The 23,026-nt window shown below is 41.1% G+C and overlaps 1 protein-coding gene across 1 annotated transcript in view; it reads left to right on the top strand.

Moving 5' to 3' along the window:
* LOC120248776 (calcium-dependent secretion activator 1) overlaps nt 1-23,026 on the top strand; it is a 268,332-nt gene that overhangs the window by 19,845 nt on the left and 225,461 nt on the right. The window contains exons 3-4 of the mRNA XM_039257246.1: nt 1,899-2,132; nt 6,748-6,869. Of these exons, the coding sequence (XP_039113177.1) occupies nt 1,899-2,132; nt 6,748-6,869 (356 nt within the window). The remainder of the gene's footprint in view (nt 1-1,898; nt 2,133-6,747; nt 6,870-23,026) is intronic.

Genomic DNA, 23,026 nt, shown 5'->3' with positions numbered 1-23,026 from the left:
GGAGGGGAGGGGGGAGATGGGCTTGGAGGAGGGCACTTGTGGGGATGAGCACTGGGTTTTATATGGAAACCAACTTGACAATAAACTATTTGTAAAAACAAACAAACTTGGAAAAAAAAAAAGAAATACCCTTATAGCTAAGTAGTATATGTGCGGAGGGGGGAATTATTGTAAGGAAAATAAAAGAATCTCAAAGGAACCAACAGACGAGACAGTGGGCTTTATGAGAATTTAAAAGCCAATAAAAGGCAGAGCTCCTTTCTATGATTCTAAAGAATCTAGCTTCTTTTCTCCTCTTCTCTTCCTCCTGCCTTCCCTCTTTTCTTTCCTCCATCTGTTAGTCTCTATCTCCATCCCTCTCTCCACCTTTCTCTCTCTTCTTTGACAAGTGTCTTCTTCTTTCATCTGTTCCAATATGGCAGCCACCCATGGGTCTACATGATCTTGCTGTTTCAGTTCCACTGCTAACTGCAATTCCAATATCTCTCAATTCAATTGCTTGAGAGAGTAAATCTGGTTGATTGTTGGCTACTTAACTGAGTTAGTTGGTTGATTTGGGTCTGTTGCCCACATCCGAAACATCTTATTTTTTTGCCACCCCTAATTGGCAAATCAGTTCATACCCCATGTGATCCACATGGAATTCTACCCTCAGCCCCAGGGACGGAGAAAATAATTCATGCCTAAGCAACTCAACACAACATATCACCAATCATAAAAGGTTGTTCGTGGTCTGTGCGTAAGTCATACTCTGAGGATTTCTGAATAAAAGACATTACAAGAGGAGACACTCAGTCTTCCTTTAAGTAGCATGAGGTGATGGGCTTTTGCAACCTTTCTGTGCCATTAAGGGGAGGCAGACTGAGAATGGGGCAACCCAGAGGAACCCAAACCAAGATTTGGAAGAATAACAGTCATTGTGATATTATCTGAGCCCTGACTCCAGCCTTGCTAGAAGCTGGTCTACCCAAGGACATTTGAAGCCAATCAATTCCCTTCACCATTTAAGCCACTTCCTACTTGGACTTTTCTGTCACTTGCAAAAACAGTCAGAGTGATGTGGCTTGCCCCTCACCTGATCAGTATACACCAAGGCTAAGCAGAGCAAGTCTGTGTTTCAAGTGGGAAATAATTCTTTGAGAAGGTGATTGATCCAAAGTATATTCAAGGCACCTGGACAGCTTAGAGGTAATGAGGAAATAAAGAGCAGGGCTAACTAGGTTGCTGTTACAACTGAATTCATAAGCAAGGAAGGAAAAAAACAGAGGTCAGTTCTGATATGGAATTGCTTTATCTTCTTTTCTAAAGAATTTTAATCATGTTTTTCATCACTTCATTAAGTTTTTCCATTTTTCTTGAAAACAGTAACTATTCTTTCTACTATTCCATTTAGAAATAGCTACAGGCTATGTTTGAAATGTCTCAAATGAGCTCCTTTTGAATTATTCATGTGAGAAAATCTCTCTACGTATCCAGAAATAGGGTGTCTTTCTGTCTCCAAACTTAAAAACAACGGATTGCACTTTGCTAAAAAGAAACATGGCTTTAGCTGAAACCAGACTTTAAAAATATCACCCCATTTTTCTTTCCACAAATCAAATTTGCTGGAGAAGACGGTGGAGAGCGGGGGGAAATTGAACTATCATAAAACATTTGACTCTTTCTTACTATATGTTTATGTATGTATTTCTTACCTGTTCAAGATTGTAAATAACTCGAAGGCAGGCAGCTGTCTACTCAACCAGGCTGAACCCTTTTCTAGCACAGTGGCACAATAGCGGGGCAAAATGTCACCAGTGGTAGTTGTTATTATAACTCTGGACTGTAAGCTGTAAACCTTCTATGTAAATCAGGTCCCTAGTTACTCCTCTGCTCATACTTTTCTTTTCCTTTACAAGGAGCGCAAATTTCCCAAATTTGTATCCAAAGAGATGGAAAACATGTACATTGAGGAGCTGAAGTCATCTGTCAACCTGCTCATGGCCAATTTGGAGAGCATGCCGGTGTCCAAAGGCGGAGAGTTCAAACTTCAGAAACTCAAACGCAGCCATAACGCTTCCATCATCGACATGGGTGAGGAGAGTGAGAACCAGCTCTCCAAGTCAGATGTCGTGCTGTCTTTCTCCCTGGAGGTAAAAAGCCCTCAACCCTTGAAAGTTTCCTGGCACAATCGGCAGGACGTGGGTGATTAGATGCACCACAATCAGCTTGCTTTCCTCCCTGCATCCCAGGAGCAGTTATTAAAATGACAGCTTGCTAAGCATAGGTCAGCTAATCAGCGAGTGATTCCCCATCTCCAGGAGCCGATGCTTTTCTTAAGGAAATGCAGTCTTAAGAACCAGCTACTAAATTTAATCTTGCATTATTTTCCATCTTAAAGCACTGCTCAAGGATTTTGTAAAGCCCTTACGCAATGTAGAAAGTTTAGAATGTTGGCATCCTGTGTCGCAGTTAGGAGAGAAGCATCTAGCATCATAGCAAATCTGGCATCGTTTGGTGAGTTGTAGGTTTTCTGTCTTGTTGTCTGGCCTGTTGGGTACACAATAGGAGAGCGTCTTGTTTCTGGGGAGACTTTTTAGTTTATTTCAGCAGCCAGAGAAAGAACCCGTTCAGACTGGGACGGTGGCAGAATGTTCCACGTGTCAATACCTTTCTTTATAACTTCTACTCACATGTTGGTTTTTCGTACGTATAATTTAGGGAGTGGATCTGATCTGGCTATGTTGGAAATGGCCAGAAAGCTGGTTCTGTATGCAGATTCCTGGCACTGACCAGACCTAATGATCCAAATCTCGGTGGGGGGGGGGGGTGGGGATGGGGATAGAACACATTGCAATCACCTTGGAAAATCATTTGGGGGTTTCACAAAAAGTTAAACATAAAACTACCATGTGTAGAGTGCCACTCTACTCTTAGCTATCTACCAGAGAGAAATGCAAACACATGTCCCCGTAAAATCTCAATCCCATTCTATGTTTATAGCAGCACTGTCCTTAATAGCCAAAAATGGAAACAACCTCACTGTGTATCCCCTTGAAAATGGATACACAAAACATACCACCACCACCCTTCCCCCCCTGTACAAGGGGTTACTACTGAGCAATTGAAAGGAACAAACTACAGATACATGCTTTGATTTAGATGAAAGTAAAAAATATTCTGCTTAGTGAAAGAAGCCAAGCACAAGAGACCATGTGTTGTTTGATTCCATTGATACAAAATGTCTAAAAGAGGCAAGTCTCCAGAAACAGAAATTAGATTAGGTTCCTGGGGCATGGGGTGGAAATGGACATGAGGGTCATTACAGGGGGAGATAAAAATGTTCTAAAACTCATTGATGATGATAGTCATGCAACTTAGTTAATTTACTAAAATCACTGCATTGCACACTTGAAATGAGTTAATTATATGGTATGTAAAATATGCCTCAATGGTGTTGGTAAAAAAAAAAAAAAAGAAAGATAAAGAATCTCTGGGTGGAGCGCACCATGAAATATGCATTTTATTTATTTATTTTTAATTTTTTAAATATTTTATTTATTTCTGAGACAGAGCATGAGAGGGGGAGGGGCAGAGAGACAAGGAGACACAGAATCCGAAGCAGGCTCCAGGCTCTGAGCTGTCAGCACATAGCCCGACGCGGGGCTCCAACTCACGAACATGAGATCATGACCTGAGCCGAAACTGGAGTTTTAAACGAAAGAGCCACCTAGGAGTCCCTGAAATATGCATTTTAATAAGCCACGCAGGTGCGTCTTATGAGCTCCCAAGCTTGAGAATCATTTATAACTTATTAAAGCTCAGAACCCCACAAGGATTTTATAATGGCCCTAGATTTGGGGCGACCAAGAGAATAGATCAAATTTCTGTATATTTAATTAGAATTTGTAAAGACTAAATTAATTTTCTAGAACATCATTAAGGCTTGCTGTGAATTAACTGCAGGTAATTTGTTTTACTGGGCTCAGTTCAGATCAAGATAGTCCTATTACAGTGTCGTCAACATTTATTTTGCAGTTGGAAGAATCAGTATTCAGTTAAATATAGGGCACTTGGTGTGTGAAAAAGTCATCAGTGTAATTTCACAGAAACTTCCTTTCTTTCTTTCTTTTTTAATACCGCCACCTGAGGTACTGAATGCTTTTTCTTAGGTGTCTTTGAATTTGATTATTGCCAATTAGAGGTGGCAATTTATTCCCCACTGCCACTTGTCTTTCTACAGAAAGTGGGGAAAAAGTGGTTTATTGATTTTCATGAAGCTTTTAAATCCGTCATTTTCTAATTCTTTATCAGTATTCAGTATTACACAGCTGATTATCTGAAATCTAGCTGTGAGTGAGTCCCCAGCCCGACTTCCATGTATACATGATTCAAACAGGCTTTAACGTGTAAGCACAAGTACAGAATAAAATGCCCTAGGGTCCCCAAATACTTTTTCCTTGGAATGCTAAATTACACCTATACTAAAACTGCCAGCAAAAATCATTGTGCATCTGTTTGTGACTGTGTCTTGGGTGACACTGTCTGGGGGAGACAGAACTGTCATCTTTTCAGAACAGATTGTGTTTGAATTTGCAGGTCGGTAGACCTGTTTTAGATAGTGACAGAATTGCATGGCTGGAAGGGACACTATAGAGCAGTTAACCGCAGCAAGAGACCTGAGGTCCAGGACGACTGACTGGCCTGAACTTGTGCCAGGGGAGTAGCCTGATGACAAACAAGGGACATGTGTAGAGCGCCACTATGTCTGCTCTGCCACCATTAACTCACTGAATCTTCACAACAGTCTTTTGAGCCATTTGCATATGTGAAAACAAAGCGTCAGAGAGGTTAAGAAACTTGCAAATGATTATACAGCTGGTGAAGATGTGGATTCAGGATTTCAAGGGGGATCTCTTAAATTACAAAAACTGTGTTCTTTCCACTGTGCCTCCCATTTCTTTTCATTTGTATGGTTCTTACCAGTGTGAGAATTTTCTCTCACATACATCATCTTATTTGGTCCTCAGAGAACAGCCACAGACAGATAGAGGATATATGTTATGGTCCACACTTTACAGATGAGGACACTGGGCCTCAGGAGATTTGGAAGAAAAGTGGAGTGACTTCAAGGTCAAGTCATTTGCCCATTATCCCATGAGTAATACAGTGGTTCTCAAAGGATGGCTTCCACATCATCAGTATCAGCATCAGCATCACCGGGGATATAATTAGACATAAAAAGTCTTGGGCTCCACCCCAGACCTGCTTAGTAGAAACTCTGAGGCTGGGGGTGCCTGCGTGGCTCAGTCATTTGAGCGTTGGACTCTTGATTTCGGCTCAGGTCATAATCTCGGGATATGTGGGATCCAGCCCCTCGTTGGGCTTTAGCTGACAGCATGGAGCCTGCTTGGGATTCTGACTCTGTCTCCCTCTCTCTCGGTCACCACTCACGCTGTCTCTGTCTCTCAAAATAAATAAATAAACTTAAAAAAAGGAAAGAAAGAAAAGAAACTCTGGGGGTGGAGCCCAGCAGTTTCTGGGTTCAGAAGCCTTCCAGATATTTCTGATTCACACTAAGTTTGAGAACCACGGGACTGTTAAGCAGCAAAACTGACTTGCAAATCCTGGCTCAAAGCCAACTCTATTAATCAAGCCCATTAGTGAAACATACTTTTTTTTTTTTTTTTTGCACAACCATACCCTTCTCCTTGTGTAATCCCAGCACTTCTTTTGAAGTACAATTGGGTGATATTTTTATACAGCTGGCTTACTGTAGATCCTTGATGTAGGTCATTTGTTTCAGGTTTCTAAATCGGTGTATCTGCCCTATTCTCCCCTCTGATAAATGACAGGGCATCCCACTGAACATTCCATAGCAGCCATTCTCTGCTATAAGAATCGCAGGCAATCGAATGGAGTGTAAGGGTTGTAGTGGGAAGTGCCAGGGATTGGAAATGGTACATCTTGGTCCAGCAAAACACCAGCTTTCCTCCTCAGTCTAGAACAGAGGGTATGAAGCTGCAGACACGTTTTTGTTTTGATTCAACATTGTTGGCCTGCACAGAGTTTGTGTATTTTATTCCTCCCTATTGGGATTATTGTCAAAATTTCAAAATCAGATTTCTGACTTTAATTCTGATCCAGATTTCCATGTTCCAGAAGGAAAAATTGCTGTATCTGGCCACTCCGGACAAAGGACTGACAAGGCAGCAGTGGGCTGCGCCGGGGTCCCCCCTGGTCCGTGTACAGGGAGCGTGTGTCCCTATTTTGCCACAGACCCCGCTACTCCCTGTTGCATCTCTGACTCTAATGCTCAGTGGCCTTTGCTCTTAGCACTTGTGTTAGCACTTATCTCATTGTAAAGAGAAAAGTGAATTTCTGGGCCTTTGTCTCTGATAAGTGCCGAATTAAAAGCTAGACTATTTTGAAAGAAATCAGAGAGAACCTGTTTCTTTGTAGAAATGAAACGATGATCATGCATTTAACCTAGGAAAAAAAGCAGCCCATTTCCCATTCCCTGTCTGACCCCTGTGAACATCTGAAATAGTGAAGGTTGTCTTTCTATCCGGGGTAGTAAGTCACACGATGAAGAATTGCATCTTCAATGCAAGACTGGGACCAGCCTGGCTGATAAAAAACTGATAGAAGCTACCAGATACCTGTTAGGTATTTTGGTAACTTCCTCACATCTCTGTATTTTCTTCTGGGCAGTGGCTTTGGCTATAACCTTGGGATAACCCCCACCGTGTGTGGTTCTCTTTCTAGGTGGTGATCATGGAAGTCCAAGGCCTCAAATCCTTGGCTCCCAATCGCATTGTATATTGTACCATGGAGGTAGAAGGAGGAGAGAAACTACAGACTGACCAGGCTGAGGCTTCTAAACCAACGTAAGTCCTCTTTCTCCACGCTCATCTTCCAGAAGAAGGTTGTTCTTATTGATGCCATTTTGTCCAACTCCCAAATTAAAGGTCTGGTTTCCCCAGAAGGTTCTAGAAGGCATGTGCCCTGATTATTTTCCAAACAAGATGACCTAATTGCATTCTTATTCAGCAGCCACTGTAAAGATTCCAGTTCCTGGGGTGGCTGTGTGGCTCATTCAAATGTCTGACTCTTGATTTCGGCTCAGGTCATGATCCTAGGGTTTGGGGATGAGCCCTGTGTCAGGCTCCATGCCCTGGATTCTCTCTCTTTCTCCCAATGCCCTCTCCCCCACTCATGCTCTCTCTTTCTGTCTAATAAAAAAAAAAAAAATGTTTATAAAGATTCCTGTTCCTTCAGAGATGAGAACAGAAAAAAATTAAAGAAATAATCCCCTTTCTAGAGCCTTTATGTATTAACCTTAGAGAATTAAGTCACACCTTCAATCCTTTGATACACTATGCCAGAGAGTTTGATATAAAATTTGTTTTGTTAGATTTACTGAATAATATTTGGTTTATGGTATAAGCAGTTTTTTCAAAAGCTTTCTCTTATGTGCCACAGTTTTAACTATATCAGTGAAGCGGTGTGTTATATTAGATACATTAATCCATTCAGTCAGTACATATTGTCAAATGTTCACTGTGTAAGTGCAAGGTAGAGTTGCCCAGTGGTGGGGAAGGTGGTCATTGCTGTAGTTCTACAGAGCTTATACTTAATGTTGAGTGGGAGGATCAGAGATATAATCACATTTACATATAATTACAAATAGTTATAAATGCTGAAAAAGAAAGAGTGCTTTGAGAGGTGGTAGCAGGAAACTTGAATCCTTTTGTGGGGACAGAGTCAGAGTTGGCCTTCTTTAGGAGTTACAAGACATTTGGGCTAGTATTACAAAAGTTGAGCAAAGCAGGTGGGAGTGGAAAGAGCATTCCAGGCAGAGTCAACTTGTGTAAAGGCCCTGTGGTCAGCAAAGGCCCTGTAGGATAGCAGAATTGGAAGAAGGCCGGTGGGGCTAGAGTTCAGAGAACAAGGTATGCCGTAAGCTGCCAGTGAGGCAGGAAGGGACCACACAGTGAAGGGTCTTGCTAGGTCATGGAGAGGGAAGTATCGGAATAGGTGATTAGATACATGTATTAAAAAGATCGCCGTGGCTGCAGTAGAGGGATGCAGGAAACCAGCTAGGATTCTGTGGCAGTCATTCACAAGAGGGATGATGATCAATTCATGCAGGTCAGTAGACTCTCAGGCCTGAACAATTTTTTAAAAATTTTTCATGTTTGTTTATTTTTGAGAGAGACACAGAGCACAAGGAGGAGGGGCAGAGAGAGAGGGAGACACAGAATCCGAAGCAGGCTCCATGCTCCGAGCTGTCGGCACACAGCCCGGTGCGGAGCTCGAACCCACAAACCGCACAATCGTGACCTGAGCCGAAGGCGGGCACCTAACCGAATGGGCCGCCCAGGCACCCCAGGCTTCAACAGTTCTTGAGAGGTCACTGCTTTTTCCCCTCCCTCCCCACTGCCTCTTTCCCTTCCTTTTCTATCTCAATTAAGCCAACCAGACTAATGAGCTTTCTTTTGTTATTATTGTTAATTCATAGAAGTCATGAAAAGGATAAACCCTGACAGCGATGCCCTGCCTCTCCTCCTGCAAAGCATCATGAACTGCTTAGCAGAACATGAATAACTTACCAGGATGTTCAAACAAAATAGTTCAAAGAAAGCACTGCAGGTTTCCCAGAGGAGAGAAACTCTGAGGCACTGTATGCCTTCAAGGTTTCCCTTGCATGAATAGGCAAAAGCCTCGGGTGCTCATAAACTGGGCGAAATTAATGAATGTAAGCAAGAAGAAATGCAAACTAACACAACTTGTCACACACTACCCTGCCTCCCTGTTTTTAAACTTAGTTTTCAACGGAAAATGAGCGCAGCTTCTTTTTTACTGCCTACCTTTGATACAAATCCCAGTTTGTCCCACACCTGTCACCGTGGCCTGATCATTGTCAACAATGCTATTATGTTACGCTGCACTATTTATGCGTGCTTTTAAAAACCTATTTGGCGTTTCTGCCAACTTTTTAGATGTTGGGCTCAATATGGTGTCATAAGATAGAGGAGGAAGGAAAAGTTCTGATGATGCCAACAGTCTGTTGTTTCATGGGAGCTGTTGTAGCTTAAAATGTAATTTATATCCTTTTATTGAGTTTAAAGGTTTCAGCTGCCAGGGTAAACGATGAGCTGATGTTCATGTGTTGATGAATGTTCAAAACAGAAATATGGAGTACTTGTCCATGTACTTGAAATACTCATATTTCACATACATATTTACTCCTATCCACACAAATGCATTATTATATCCCTGTTAATAAACATCTCACACTGACACGGTTTGCTTTCCTAGCCAGAAGTATACTATTTTCATTTCTCTTTCATCAGTGAATGAGTATTACTAAACCCTCACAAAGGATTTGCTTGTTTGCTTGTTTGTTTTTAAATACAGTAAGAATGCAGATTTCATGTCCAGGGTCAAGTGAAATCAGTCAGCAGTGGCTAGCTCTGCTGTTGTGTTAATAAGGGTTCTGAGGCCAGATCTGTATTCAGAGGAAAATAGTGCGTGCCTGCCATAGAAGAGGGAAGGTCTAAGAACCTCGTATTTGCCAATTCTACAGCATCCCAAAGAGATATACGCAGAGTTTGAAATCTAGTGATGCTTATGTTTCTTGCTGTCTCTTTTTTGAAACTTTTAAAAAAATTTTTTTTAATTTTTGAGAGAGAGTGAGAAAGAATGAGAGCACATGCGAGCAGGAGAGGGGCAGAGAGAGAAGGAGACAGAGGGTCCAAAGCAGGCTCTGTGCTGTCAGCAGAGAGCCCAACACTGGGCTCGAACCCACAAACCATGAGATCATGCCCTGAGCTGAAGTCGGATGCTGAACCGACTGAGCCCCCCAGGCGCCCCTCTTCTTTTATCCTTCCTGTATCAATTCTCTTTACAACTTATATCATCTTCCTTCTAAATCCACAATTCTTTTCCCACTTATCTTCTTTGCCTTTTTCTTTGTCATAGTTCACAAAGTTACATAGTTCAGTTCTGGAAGGTTTTTTTTCTGCCTCTGGTCTCATCTGGGACTAGCTGATGCAAGTGCCTTTTCTTCCTCCCTCCCTGGTTTGGATTTATTCAGAATCCTCTCATTTTTTTTTTCTTTGAAACTTGTATTTCTCCTCCTTTCTTCTCTGCGTCTACCTATAATTTTTTACATTACCAATCTCCAGTTATCATGTCTGCTTCTTGATTTTGATTACCCCAAAAAGTATCCTTTTGAGGGTTATCTTTCATCTGTCCTAATAACTCCACTTCATTATCTGACAAGCTTAGCTCTTTTTCTGCCCTGTTCATCCTTGAATCTTGTCTTTGACTATTCTTACAGCCAGCTCATCCTTATACTTTATTTATACATTCTAAAATCAAAATTCAATTCAAACATGCTTTATGTATTGCTCGTGAATTCTATTGTTGCTGCTAGTACGTATTTTCAGTCAGCAACTGGAAACCCACATCTTATCCATCATGTATCTACAAGGAATTTGACTTTTGTCTTCTTTTTATACTAACTACAGTCACAAATCGAGGAGCACAATGCATAACCCACTTTGTCCAGAGTGTAGGTTTTTTGAACTCCAATGTATAGATGACTCCAATTAAAGGAAAGGCAGGGAAAATGGTACCATGATTCAGTTTGGAAAATGCAAGACATTATATCTGAATAATTCAATGTTCATGGGCATTTAAAAACCTTTGAAGCTTTCCAACAGTAGATAGACCTATTTAGCTTTGTTTATATTCATGAGTTTCCCAAACTTATTTCACCTCATACCTATTAGCATCCTTTGGAAATGCTGCTCTATATTGTCCAAATCGAGTGATGGAGGTTCCAAATCCTCTCTCACCTCCTTAGCCAGTGCTGTCTCTTTTTTCACTTACAACCAGGGCCCTGCCCAGCATGATCATTTTGGGTCGGGTGTGTAATATAAGAATGCTTTTTTCATGAGTTAAAGATACTTTATAATTGGAAAAAATGGTGTGTGTGGGCGTGCATCTGTGTGTCCTCTGTTCGTCCCTCATTTTACCAATCTGTGTGCTACACGTAGGGTATTTTCAAGCTGACTATATGTCCTCTCAATTCAGTTTTCCTCCTTTCCTGGATTTTTAACGCGGAAAGCTGGCAAAATATATTATCACAAGGTTTCAAGCTATATGTTTATTTCAAAGACTATTGCCTGCATTTGTAATCCATTGTTTCTGCTTCTGTGGGAAACTAATGGAGGTGCTGAGGCAGAAGTAATTGAAATTGTGTGTTTGAGGCAGGCAATCTCAGGAAGGCCTGGGAATGCGGGAAAGAAATACTTTGTGAATGCAAAAACCCAGATACATTTGTCCACCTCCTAGGAAACAGAGCAGAAGACTTTTCTTGTCACGCGGAGGTGTTTTTCTAAAGACTGCACTCTCAGCTCTGCTGATAACAGACATTATGTTCCTTTTTATCAAGACATGACATTGAGTAAAATCAAATCATGTGATAAGGAAGTAACTGCTTTTCCATTTGTTTATCAGTTCTTCTGATCAGGTCAAGAAGAAGGATTTGATTTGGTTCTGGTAGATCTTTGACACCTCCAGAGACCTCAGGCTCTGACTCACCTGCAAACAAGAGCCTCCAGTTAGAATTTCATAGCATTGTTTAGATCTCGTTTATCCAAAAATGTTTTTTATTTTTTGTATACTGGGCCTTGGAGTGGTTTAAATTGAAAGAGAACATCTTTGCTGAATGTCTTCTTTGAAATGTAGATGTCAGGGGAAGATTGAAAGGGTGGGGACTGGTGTTCCCTCCAAAAATGGCAAGGGATGCTTTCCTTGTATCCACCCGGTGCTGGGGCTACAGCCTTGAATGACACACATCAAGCTCTGGCCTCCATAAAGTGTCCATTCTCATGAAGGGCATAGGCAGGAAACACATGAATAAATAAGCATGTAAGATAATAATCGCTTCTAATTTGCATCACCTTCCATTCGTGGCTGGTGGTGCTCCTTTGTCTTTTGCATCCAGGACATAAGCTTTCTTTTTTAAAGAAATATATTAACATTTAAATGTGAATTAATTTAAATAAAATATATTAAGTAAATAATAGCACAGGTGGTGCCTAGATATGGTAAAAAAAAAATAATAATAATCAAGAAGTCTCCTGTGTTGGTATGTGGGAATAGCAAAGATTGGGGAGGTGGTATGCAAATTTCTTTAATTTAGGAAAATTAATGTAAAGAATCCTAACATACTCCTTGAGTAGAAGACCTACTCCAAAGGGACTTTCTTGGTTGATTTGTATGGCATAAGTTACTTGTTAAAGAAAGCAAGCCCTGTGGATTAAATATCACAGAAATTTAAGCAGTTGGGGGACGCCTGGGTGGCTTAGTCGGTTAAGCGTCCGACTTTCTCTTGGGTCATGATCTTGCGGTTCGTGGGTTCGGGTCCTGCGTCGGGCTCTGTGCTGACTGCCAGCTCAGTGCCTGGAGACTGTTTCAGTCTGTGACTCCCTCTCTCTCTGACCCTCCCTTGCTCACGCTGTCTCTCTCTATCTCTCCTAGAAATAAAATTAAAAAAAAAACATTAAAAAAAAAAAAAGAAAGAAGTTTAAGCAGTTGGGCTAAAAAGAAAGGCAGTTTTAGTTAGCAGCCTCATATTGTCTTGAATTATCTGATATTATATTCTTCTGAATGGAAACCAAGGATGCCACCTGACATTTGATCATTTAACAAGTTTATTATTCCCTGACAAGCAACGAGCTTCGTGATGTATGCATTTCATTATCATCAGAGATTAGAAAATACAACCAAACTGTTTCCTACCACTTTCCAAGGGAAGAAGAAAATAAGATGCCCTCGCTGGTAAATCTTGTTATAGCCCTGGTATTTTTTAGTGACACCTTATCTAATGAGACCACATTAAAGCAAAACACAAACACAAAATGCAATGACTTTCTGTAACACTTCCCTTCTGTGAAATATATTATTTGTCCTAATGGCAACTCAGAGTGGGCCAGGCTTATGATGTCCAAATTACTCATACAAATGGAGTTGCATTAAATCACCCACACGGTAAGTCAGTTCCAAAGTCGGGAAGGGAAGTTGTGCCACCAACTCCTTGACTCATATATCATCCTAATGGTACTTCCTTTCTCAGTATAACCAAAAATGTTTTCGGTGTACTGGGCCTTGGAATGATTTCAGTGGAAACAGAATGTCTTTCCTGAATGGCTTCTTTGAAATTCAGATGCAAGAGAATGATGTGAAGGGTGGCCACTTGTAGTCCCTCAACAACTGTACGTGGGTTGCTTTCCTTGTGTCCACCTAGTGCTGAGGCCACAGCCATGAATAACATAGATCAAGCATTGTCCTTGTAGAGCATACATTCTAGTAAAAGACATGGGCAATAAGTAATCAAATAATTATATAAGCGAATAGCAGATTGTAATTCAGTTCTAAAGGAAATGAAGGGGCGCCTGGGTGGCTCAGTCGGTTAAGTGTCCGACTTGGGCTCAGGTCATGAACTCACGGTTCGTGGGTTTGAGTCCCATGTCGGCCTCTGTGCTGATGGCTAGCTCAGAGTCTGGAGCCTGTCTTCAGATTCTGTGTTTCCCTCTCTCTCTGACCTCCCCTGCTCATGATGTCTCTCTCTCTCTCTCTCTCTCAAAAATAGATAAAGCATTAAAAAAAATTTTTTTTAAGGAAATGAAGAGGCCACTGTAGTAAAAAGTAATGGGGAAGTAGGGTAGTCTAATGGCCAAGAAACCTGCTCAGAGTAGGTAATGTGTTAGTTGATAACTGAAGGAAGAGAAGGAACATATGATCTAGTAATTCCACTACTGGGTATTTATCCAAAGAAAAGGAAAACACTAATTTGAAAAGATATATGCACCGCTGTGTATATAAGTACTTATCTTGATGAGCACTGAGTAATGTATAGAATTATTGCATTATTATGTTGTATACCTGAAACTAATAAAACACTGTAGATTAATTATACTTCAGTTAAAAAATAGAAAAAAAGAAGTGCCAGGGAAAACATGCCAGACGCAGGGAATAGCAAGTGCAAAGGCTTTCAGATAGGAAGGGGCTTGATGTGTTCCAGAACCAGAAAGGAGAGCAGTGTGAGTAGAGATTAGTCGGTGATAGGGTGCATCTTCCTTTAGGAAGAGACTGAAGAGTAAGGAAGGGCCAGACCTAGGGCCTCGGGGCCTCCTGGGTCGCATGTGGGGTTTGAACTTCATTCCAAGACCAAGACGCCATCAGAAGGTTTTAAGCCAGGAAGGGATTGATTGGATTTCTTGAAACGTAAAGCATCTTTAAGGACCATAGTTAATTTGGAACAAGAGGTATACTAGTCAACAAATAGGGAGCACATACTCTTTCCCAGGCATTAAGGTTAAAGTGGGGAATAATACAGACCTGACCTTGATATGGAGCCACAGAAAAAAGCTGGCTGGAAAAATCCAAGTGCTCCAGGCACAGAGTGAAAAATTCTTCGGGAGTCACTATGCTTTCAGAACCTCAAAGGCCGCCTCATGGCCAAGGAGTGAGGACAGTCACCTCCTTTCATGTTTACCTTCCTCAAAACTCCATGCTTAAGGTCACAGTCCAGGAGCCGTACCTGAGTGGGAACTTGGCTACCATTTCTCTTGTTTTTCTTACTGAGAGAACCGTTTAGCTTCTTTCAGAGTTAATTAAATCATAAATGGTAAAGGCCAACACTGACCCAGAAATTCAATTTTGCTAGGCTCCCAGAAGATGTGTGGGCTGGGAAGAAGCAAAATTCTAATTACAGTTTGGGATGCTCAGAGACTGCCCTGCCTTTTAGACCAGACAGATTTGTCCAGAAGCCACAACTTCGATTTAAAACCAGTTTGTGTTTGCCTTGTGTTTGCTTGCTTGGGGAGTGAGAGGAGGCTGGCTGATAAAAACAAGAAGCAGTACTGTAAGTGGTGGGAAGGAATGAGCTTCTAGAGACCAAGCTTCAGAGACAGAGCACCGAGGGTTACACATGGCTCTGCCATAAATGTCACCCCTTCTTATTTATAGTGGTATCCAAGATCCCTTTGCCCCCAGCAATTCTGTAGGTGGTTCATCCATCTGATCCAGAGAAAAGCCAAAATGGCTGAACTTTAAGGCAGAGTTTTCAGGAATTTCAATTAACCGTGAGGTAGTGAAATTTCTCGAGTTGGTAGGAGTTCAGAACTGGTTGATGGAGACACGGCTGAAGTCTGACAAGTTACACAATGGTGCTCCGTCCTCATGTAAAAATTCATGAAAGTTCTGATTTTAGGAGTAGTTCAAAACAAAGGGATAAAACAAAGATGTATTTTTTTTTCTTAGCCCTTTAAGGACCAAGTGACAGAAGGTTCATTTACTTTCTGGTTCAGCTCCTCAAATACATGGCTTCAACTTACCCATCACCTGTGCCTGATTCTAGAGTAATCTGAGATCCAGACTGATGGTCCATCACTGTTCAGTGGAAATCCGCTGCAATACATTTCTCTGGAAGTGTGGAATGCCACTGTACTTAGTGGTCAGGGAGAATGTAGGAAGGAATGGCATATTGTTTCTTACATGTAATCATGGAATGCAGCCCAAGTGCTCAGTTTATCCTAATAAGAAAATACAAGAGGCTTGGTTTAGATTCATCAATGTATAGAAGCAATATGGCATCTTGGATAAGAGGACAGAATCAGGATCCAGAGCACTGGGTCCATATCTCAGCTGCATGATTTTGGGCAGGTTATTTAACGCTTTGTGCCTCAGTTTCCACATTCTTGTGGAAATTAAATTAACATATACAAACTATTTAAAACACTGCCTGTCGTGTTGGCTATTAATATCATGGCTTCATTCTTGTTTGAGGGAGGAAAGAGAGCTGGGAAAAAAATGGCCTAGGCCTAAAATAGTGATAAATTATGAATTAACACAACACTTACTATGGACCACATTCTGTGCTAAGTATTTCATAGTTAATGTCTTATTTAATCCTCTATTGACACCTCTGAGATAGGTACTCTTATTATTCCATTTTACTGATGGAAATACTGAGATTCAGAGAGGGTAAGGCACTTGGTCAAAGTTGCACAGATAATAAATAGCTGAGCCAGGAGCCAAACCCGGAGCCTGTACTTTTAACACATTCTGCCTCTCCACCCTTCTGAAAGAAATAATGCCACTAAAAGAAAGTATTTTTTTAGTTAGCATTGACTAGTCTGCATAGCTGTCTAACAGGGCTCATTTCTTTTCCAAAACGCAATTATTTTATGGATTAAATCACTGCCCCTGTTTAAGTGGTGATGAATGTGCCATCACACATTATTGCTAACACAGGTGTCCCTCCTTGCTGCAGACGCTTGGCTCAGCAGACATGAGTTGACCTATATGCAGCAGCACTGTTAGGTGCTTCATGTATGAGCCTGCAGAGATAAACCAGGAGCAGCCCTGACCTTCAAAGTGCTTACAAAATTCCAGAAGGAGCCACTAATGATGATGATGATCATCTCTTTTGATGCAAATCAGTATCAATATCAACTGCTCGTACCATTCATTGAAATCTGCTAGATTCCAGGCAGTGAGCTCACTTGTATCATGTGGCTGGGTCAGACATCCCTGAGCTTATATCCCAGCTCTACCATTCACCCACGAGGTGACCTTGGGCCAGTGGATTCTCTTCCCTGAGCTTCCTTTCCTCAGATTTGAAATGGAGACAAAATACAACCTCTGCCCCATGGGCTTGGTGTTAAAAAAGATGATCCATGTTAGCAGCTGAGTTCAATGAATGGCACAGCATAACCTCTCAAGAAATAACAGCCCAAAACAGACTATGATCTCATTGAATCCCACGTTACTGTTAAGAAATAGGTACTCACTGTGCCCTCGTTACCCATAAGGAAAACCAGCTCAGAGGAGAAGGCTGCTGTAAAATCCTACAACTCCTCAAATCCAGACTGAATGGCTCCAAACATGTGGGAAGCAAGTAGCTAAATCTGCCCAAGGAGAAAGGGCACTATGGCCAAGTGTCTTCCCAGAGCCAGAGGACAGACCTTCGGGGTGGGCTGGCATGAACTGGATGACACAAGAGCTGGTTCCCAAAGGCAAGAGGAACAGAAAAGGGCAGGAATCCTTCCTGAGTCCTCACCCAGAGTCACAGCGTGCTGGATTATTCAGCCCCCTACACCTGGGCCTCTACAAGCCAGTTCTTCCACGTTCCTTTTGGATCAGAGCCTTTGTTCAAGAGAGGCTACAGTGCTGTGGAGATCATCTTTCTCTGTGTATTATCTCTTTTATAGCGAAGCGCCCTGTGCAGATGAGTGTGGGGCCTCTGGGGAGTACATAATCCTTGTCATAATGCCGATCATCAAGGTGTTTGGAAACTTCTGGGACTCCAGTGCTTAAACTCTGGAGTCCCAGAGTTCCGTGGGTTCCTTTTAGAGGGCTTAAAGCTTTCACCCCACCCCAGAGCTTCTGGTCCAGAGAGTTTGGGGTGAAGCAGCTATTCCAGGGAGCCCCATAGCTGAATCTGGTTGGAAACATTCTGCTGATAATATGGAAAATCAATGTTCAACATAGGCATAAAAACAAAAGCTTTGGGATAAGACAATCCCTAGTTTAGATCCCAATTGTGCCATTGACCTTGTTATGTTGGATGAGTTACTAAATCTTTTTAAACCTATGTTTCTTCAACTATAGAATGAGGCTAATGACACTTATATCATAGGCTTGTTGATGAGGATTCAAATTTAATAATATATGCAATCACTTGGTGCAAATGTAAGAATTGTTATTCTCATCTTTATAATTTATAATTGCCTTCAGTGGAGCCAAGGAGAAAGGGAAACAGGTAACAAAGACCATCAGTCAGGTGCCCTTTTACGGTTTAGATGCACCTTTTTAGTTTCCCTTGGGCTGTGCTCATTTATATGTAGGCTACCTACTTGTACTTGAAAAAATCTGTTTATTAGGGTGGCTTTCTTAGAATACTTACATGTAATAGATGATCAGTAAATGTTGATCGACTCAGAGCTCAGCCTTAATGGCAGATGACTCTGGGAAAAGCTAAGAAGGTCCCTGTGATGGATTTGAAACCTCTTTAGAATATATCTGACAGTTATAATGATACTTATGGTGGAGATTTCTGCACTGAAATGAGTGCTCAGTATCTGAAAGAACAGAAATGGCTGCAAAATACCTAAAAGAACAGAAAGAGTCTGAAAAATCAAATGAACCCATTGTGTGAACTCTTTTTGAAATCCAACCACGATGACTTTTTAAGTAATGAACACAATATGCATATGTATACACGCGCACCAACGAATTGCTAGGTGCATCACCAGTTAAAGTACCCCTGTGTAAAGTTGGGTAAACAGGCTTTCATGAAATCTAATTAAGGTATGATTTTGTTGTTTGGAATTTTTTGTCTTTTGTAAATGTACCAGAGAGACAAAAGGAATAAAAAGAGAGCTCTTGTCTATCATTACTTTACATATCAAGTCTTTGATATGTACAATAGAGTTGCAATATCAGTAGAGAACTGTTAGGAAATAGGGATTGGAAGCAGGAATCTTGGCATTTGAAGTCCCAGTTCTGCCCTGCCATGTTGTCACCTTGTTTTTCTCCCTGTTGCATCAGATCATACAAACTATCTGCTCCAACAGCAGAATTCGGTGATTTTCTGTTGAGCCAAGTATATCAAGACCTGAGGCCTGGAAAATGCTTCTCTCTTTTGCACTTTCTTACTTTAGAGAGACCCCACACAAAACACATCCAAAGCCAGTCTGGCCTCCAGAAACGGCAGCCTCTAGAAGGATTCATTGTGCTCTTTTGGTCAACTGTGACCAGAATTCATACCATGGGCCTGCTGCCTGCTGATCCCACAGATACGTGTAAGTCAAGGGGAGCATCAGGTTGTAGAGAGAAGAGCACAAGATGCTATTTACTATACTTCATTCATTCAGTCAACCCTTCCTTCCTTTGACTCGTGTGTGAGTACCTACTGCGTGCTAAACCCTGTGCATGGTGCTGAGGACAGAGCAGGGAACAAAAGACTCAAAATTCAGATGCTTGGGTGGCTCAGTCGGTTGGGCATCAGACTCTTGGTTTCAGCTCAGGTCATGATGTCATGGTTTGTGAGTTTAAGCCCTACATCGGGCTCTATGATGACAACGTGGAGCCCACTTGAGATCCTCCCTCCACCCCTGCCTCCCTCCTTCTCTCTCTTAAAAATAAATACATCAACTTTAAAAAAGCCAAATTCCTGCCATTATGGCACCTACAGTCTAATGGGACAGATAATCATTAGACAAGACCACTTTAGACCATTGGGTAGAGGTGCGTCAAAGTTTGGGTTTGGCCTTACTCTTCAATCAAACTCTAGTAACATTGCTTCAACTTTGCCTTTGGAAGACCTGATAGTCAAATGTTATTTCCAAGTCCTTCCTGTCATCACTGCATTTATGTGTGCTCAGTGATCATGTAATCACATCAATAACCCCCATACCTAATCAGTGTGAGAATGTCTACAATACAGGCAAATTACATCATTCTGGTTTACTGTTACTATCTTAATATTCATTTTTAAATATAAGTGCGCATTCCAACTGCCCATTAGAGTTGAAATCTTTATATATGCCTTATATGTTGAATTCTGTCAGTCAATGGTTTTGTGCACATGTTAACACACATATTTGTTATCAAATTGTGAACATAGGTAATCACAGTTATAAAACTGCTTTTCTATGGAAAAACCAATTGCTACTTTCAATAGTAGATGACTATTAAAAGAATGTATTAACTTGATATCTTTAGGAGGAGCATCATATCCCTTCTGAGCCAAGAAATCTATAACATTTAAATCATGGTACAAGGCAGAAAAATAAAGGTTAGCCTGTATCAGAATTCTAATCTTTGTAGACCCATTTGGCGTGCCAGCCTTCATCACATAAGACAAGATACGATAAAGTGTACCTTAATCTGTTCCTATCCAGAAGAAAGAAAAGCTTAATAAGTCATTGTCATTGTTGACAGTTCCACACACTGACAGAGCAAGCCCCCAAATATTTTACTTCTCTACAACCTCAGAGCAAAGTAAATACCTATTTAGAGTCCATCCTAAATGTGCCATCTAGAGGAACCAAAAGAGAGTGCTAAGAAATTCTTGTTCCTATAGCATAATAACAAAAGTTTAAATTTCGACTATTCAATTTTTAATAATAAAATTGTAATAACCGAATTATTAATAATTTAATTGGATTCTTGTATTCCCAGAAGCTTATTTTGTGATGTCAATGCTCAGCCTTTTCCAAATATTTATTGTAACCCTCAGTCCAGTAGCTTTCAGCAAAAAATGTGGGTTAAGCCTCACAGCTTCATTTGCTGTGAAGTGAAGATGATTCTGTGGAGATTAGCCAAGTTCAGGAGAACTTGTTGGCATTAGATTGGTCAGAAGGTATCCCCATGAAGTGATGATTGAGCTGCAATGTAAACAGGAAGGAGCTGGTCCAGGAAGGAGTGTGCTGGGCAGAAGCAAAGGAGATTTCGAGACCCTGTATAAGGAGGAACCTGGCACATTTGAGGGGCAGATAAAGGTTAGAGAAACTGGAGCAGAGTGAGGGGGAAAGGAGTTGAGGTGCCTCAGTGAGGCTGGCTGAAGCTAGATTTCTCAGGATCTGGAGGCCAAGATGGGAAGTCTGGATTCTAAGCCTGAAAGTAACTTGATGGCTGCTTTGTGGAGGCTGACTACATGAGGAACAGGCAGAAATGGAAGCAGGGACATCAATTGGGAGGGTGTCACAGTCCTTTGGGAGAAGATGGTGGTTAAGGGTGGCAAAGGAAGGGGAGTGAAAGAGCCAGGTTCAAGACCCATGGGGATGGAGAGCCAAGCCTTCCCTAGTGCTCTTCCCTCTGGAGGTCATGTTCTAACCCTGTACAACACTTGGCTCTTTCTTCTCTCACGACTGTAGTTCTTTCTTACCACCCCACCTTGCTCTGTACACACCACTTGCCGATTTGTAAGCTGTAATTCCTGTGTCTTGGTGAGTGACCTTGGGTGAGTGGAAGCCAACCTGGCATCTCTAACAACCTTATGGTTAATGGACGTACACCTGGGAGTTGGGACAGTCCGTTCCCTCGCTGGGTCTTTTATTCCCTGCCAAGATTATTCTAGAGCTGTACCGAATTTGTTCTTTCTCCACGTTAGCAAAGACGTGTCTTTTACAGAATGTTACATGCTGACATTAAGGTGACATTGACACCAAACCAAAAAAGAAAATTAATGAATTCACTTTCCCCTCAAGGTTTCATTTTGTGCTTGGTTTAAAAGTCAGATTGCACTGTGCTTGTGGTAATACTTGCTGCTGCTAGGGAGGTAATAATGTGAAAGGATTTCAAGAAATAACCTACAATGGGTCCAATCTCACAGAGCAAGGGAGCAGTTTTCTGTAGATAATGTGAATGTTGAGTACTTGAAGTCTTTCATGAGGATAATGTTTAATTACATTTAAGTAAATCAGGCTTGACTCCAGCTTCACAGTGGAATCTCAGACCCAGGACTCTGCTAACAGATGCAGCTGCAGAAAATTCTGGGCAGAAAATACATATTTTGTACATTACTTCAAATACTATTTTTAGTGACCCTTTTGTATAAGGCACTGTGCACAGTCTTATTACTGGCTTAGTTTTAAAAATTAGGTATGGTGTTTTCTGATGAAAAGATTAATCTGTCGCAGAAGTTTGGGGGAGATTGTAAGGAAAAATGTAAAAATTACTCATGATGATCCCAATACTGGTAGCAATGATTGTAAATATTATGGTGTTTCCCAGGTTGCTCTTCTCTATCTGTGAGTGTGTGTACATACACACCTCCAGATATATGCATATGATAGATAAGCTTATATGGAAGTCTTCATACTCATCTTTAACTGTTAATCTTGGAGAAATTCCTGGAAATGGTATTATTGGTTCACAGGTAGTTAGTTCCTACATGAATAGAGTGACCAGTCCAAACTGGTTAGCCCACAGCTTTCTAGGCTTAGCACTGAAAGTCCTTTGTCCTGGGGCAAAGCGAAACAGCGGGTCATCCTATTTGAGTGAACACTTCTATTCAACCTCCATCATCCTGGGGGGGAAGTTTATGACGGATAGTCGCCTGATGAATTCATTTGTTGGGAGACCTCTGTCTCTTCAGCTTCTGCTGTCAGGATACCATCTTTGTCTCTGGCAACCCTCAGAGCATTCGCTGGAGCTCTTAAACTTGATCTGTTTGTACACAAACAGCAAAGAAGTCATTGTGCTCATGTGAAGGTCATGCTCCGGCCTCACTGAACAATCTCAGTTTGCTCCATTTGTCTGGATGCATAAATAGCTTCACAATTAGAATTATTATGTAAACAGCAGAGTTAAACTCCATATAAACAGATTACATTGGAGAATTTGTACATTGAAGTGAGAACAAGTAATATCTTCCTTATATTTGTGTAGGATCTCTTGTGGAAACAAAGTCCTAGATTAAACTAGAGGGAGAAACCATGCACAAGATACAAACAACTCATTGCTGGAATCCTCCAGGTCTTTTGCAATAACTACTAACAATATAAATCCTTTCTTCAGTGGAATTTTTTTGTTAGTTCCTTCCCAATTTTTTTCTTAACCCACCAGGGATCAGGACACCATATCGATGTTGTAGGTATCAAACTCAAGAGAAAACATGTCTGCCAAGCAAGTCTCAGGACTAAGGTTAATACCACTGACTTCAGTTAAAGTAACCTAAAATCAGGTACTAACTTCATTGCCTGCTACCTAAACTTTCCTACGGTGTAGGAAAAAGTATTTTTTAGAAAAAAATGGATGTACAAATATAAATATAAAAGAAAGTATAAATATAATTTGAGGGAATATTTATATGTAAATATTTTATATATACATACATTCATATATTTGAGGAAAGTATTCTTTCTTCTTTTTGGCTTTTATTATCTTTTTAAAATAAGTAAACTAATAAAAAAAAGTTTGACCTGTGTTTGAAATACAAAATACCCGGGCACTTAAG

Source organism: Hyaena hyaena, unplaced genomic scaffold, assembly GCF_003009895.1.
Source record: "Hyaena hyaena isolate Hyena2069 unplaced genomic scaffold, ASM300989v1 scaffold_608, whole genome shotgun sequence".
Taxonomy (NCBI): Eukaryota; Metazoa; Chordata; class Mammalia; order Carnivora; family Hyaenidae; genus Hyaena; species Hyaena hyaena.
Note: the sequence above shows the minus strand (reverse complement) of the source record. Positions and strands in the feature narration are given on the sequence as shown.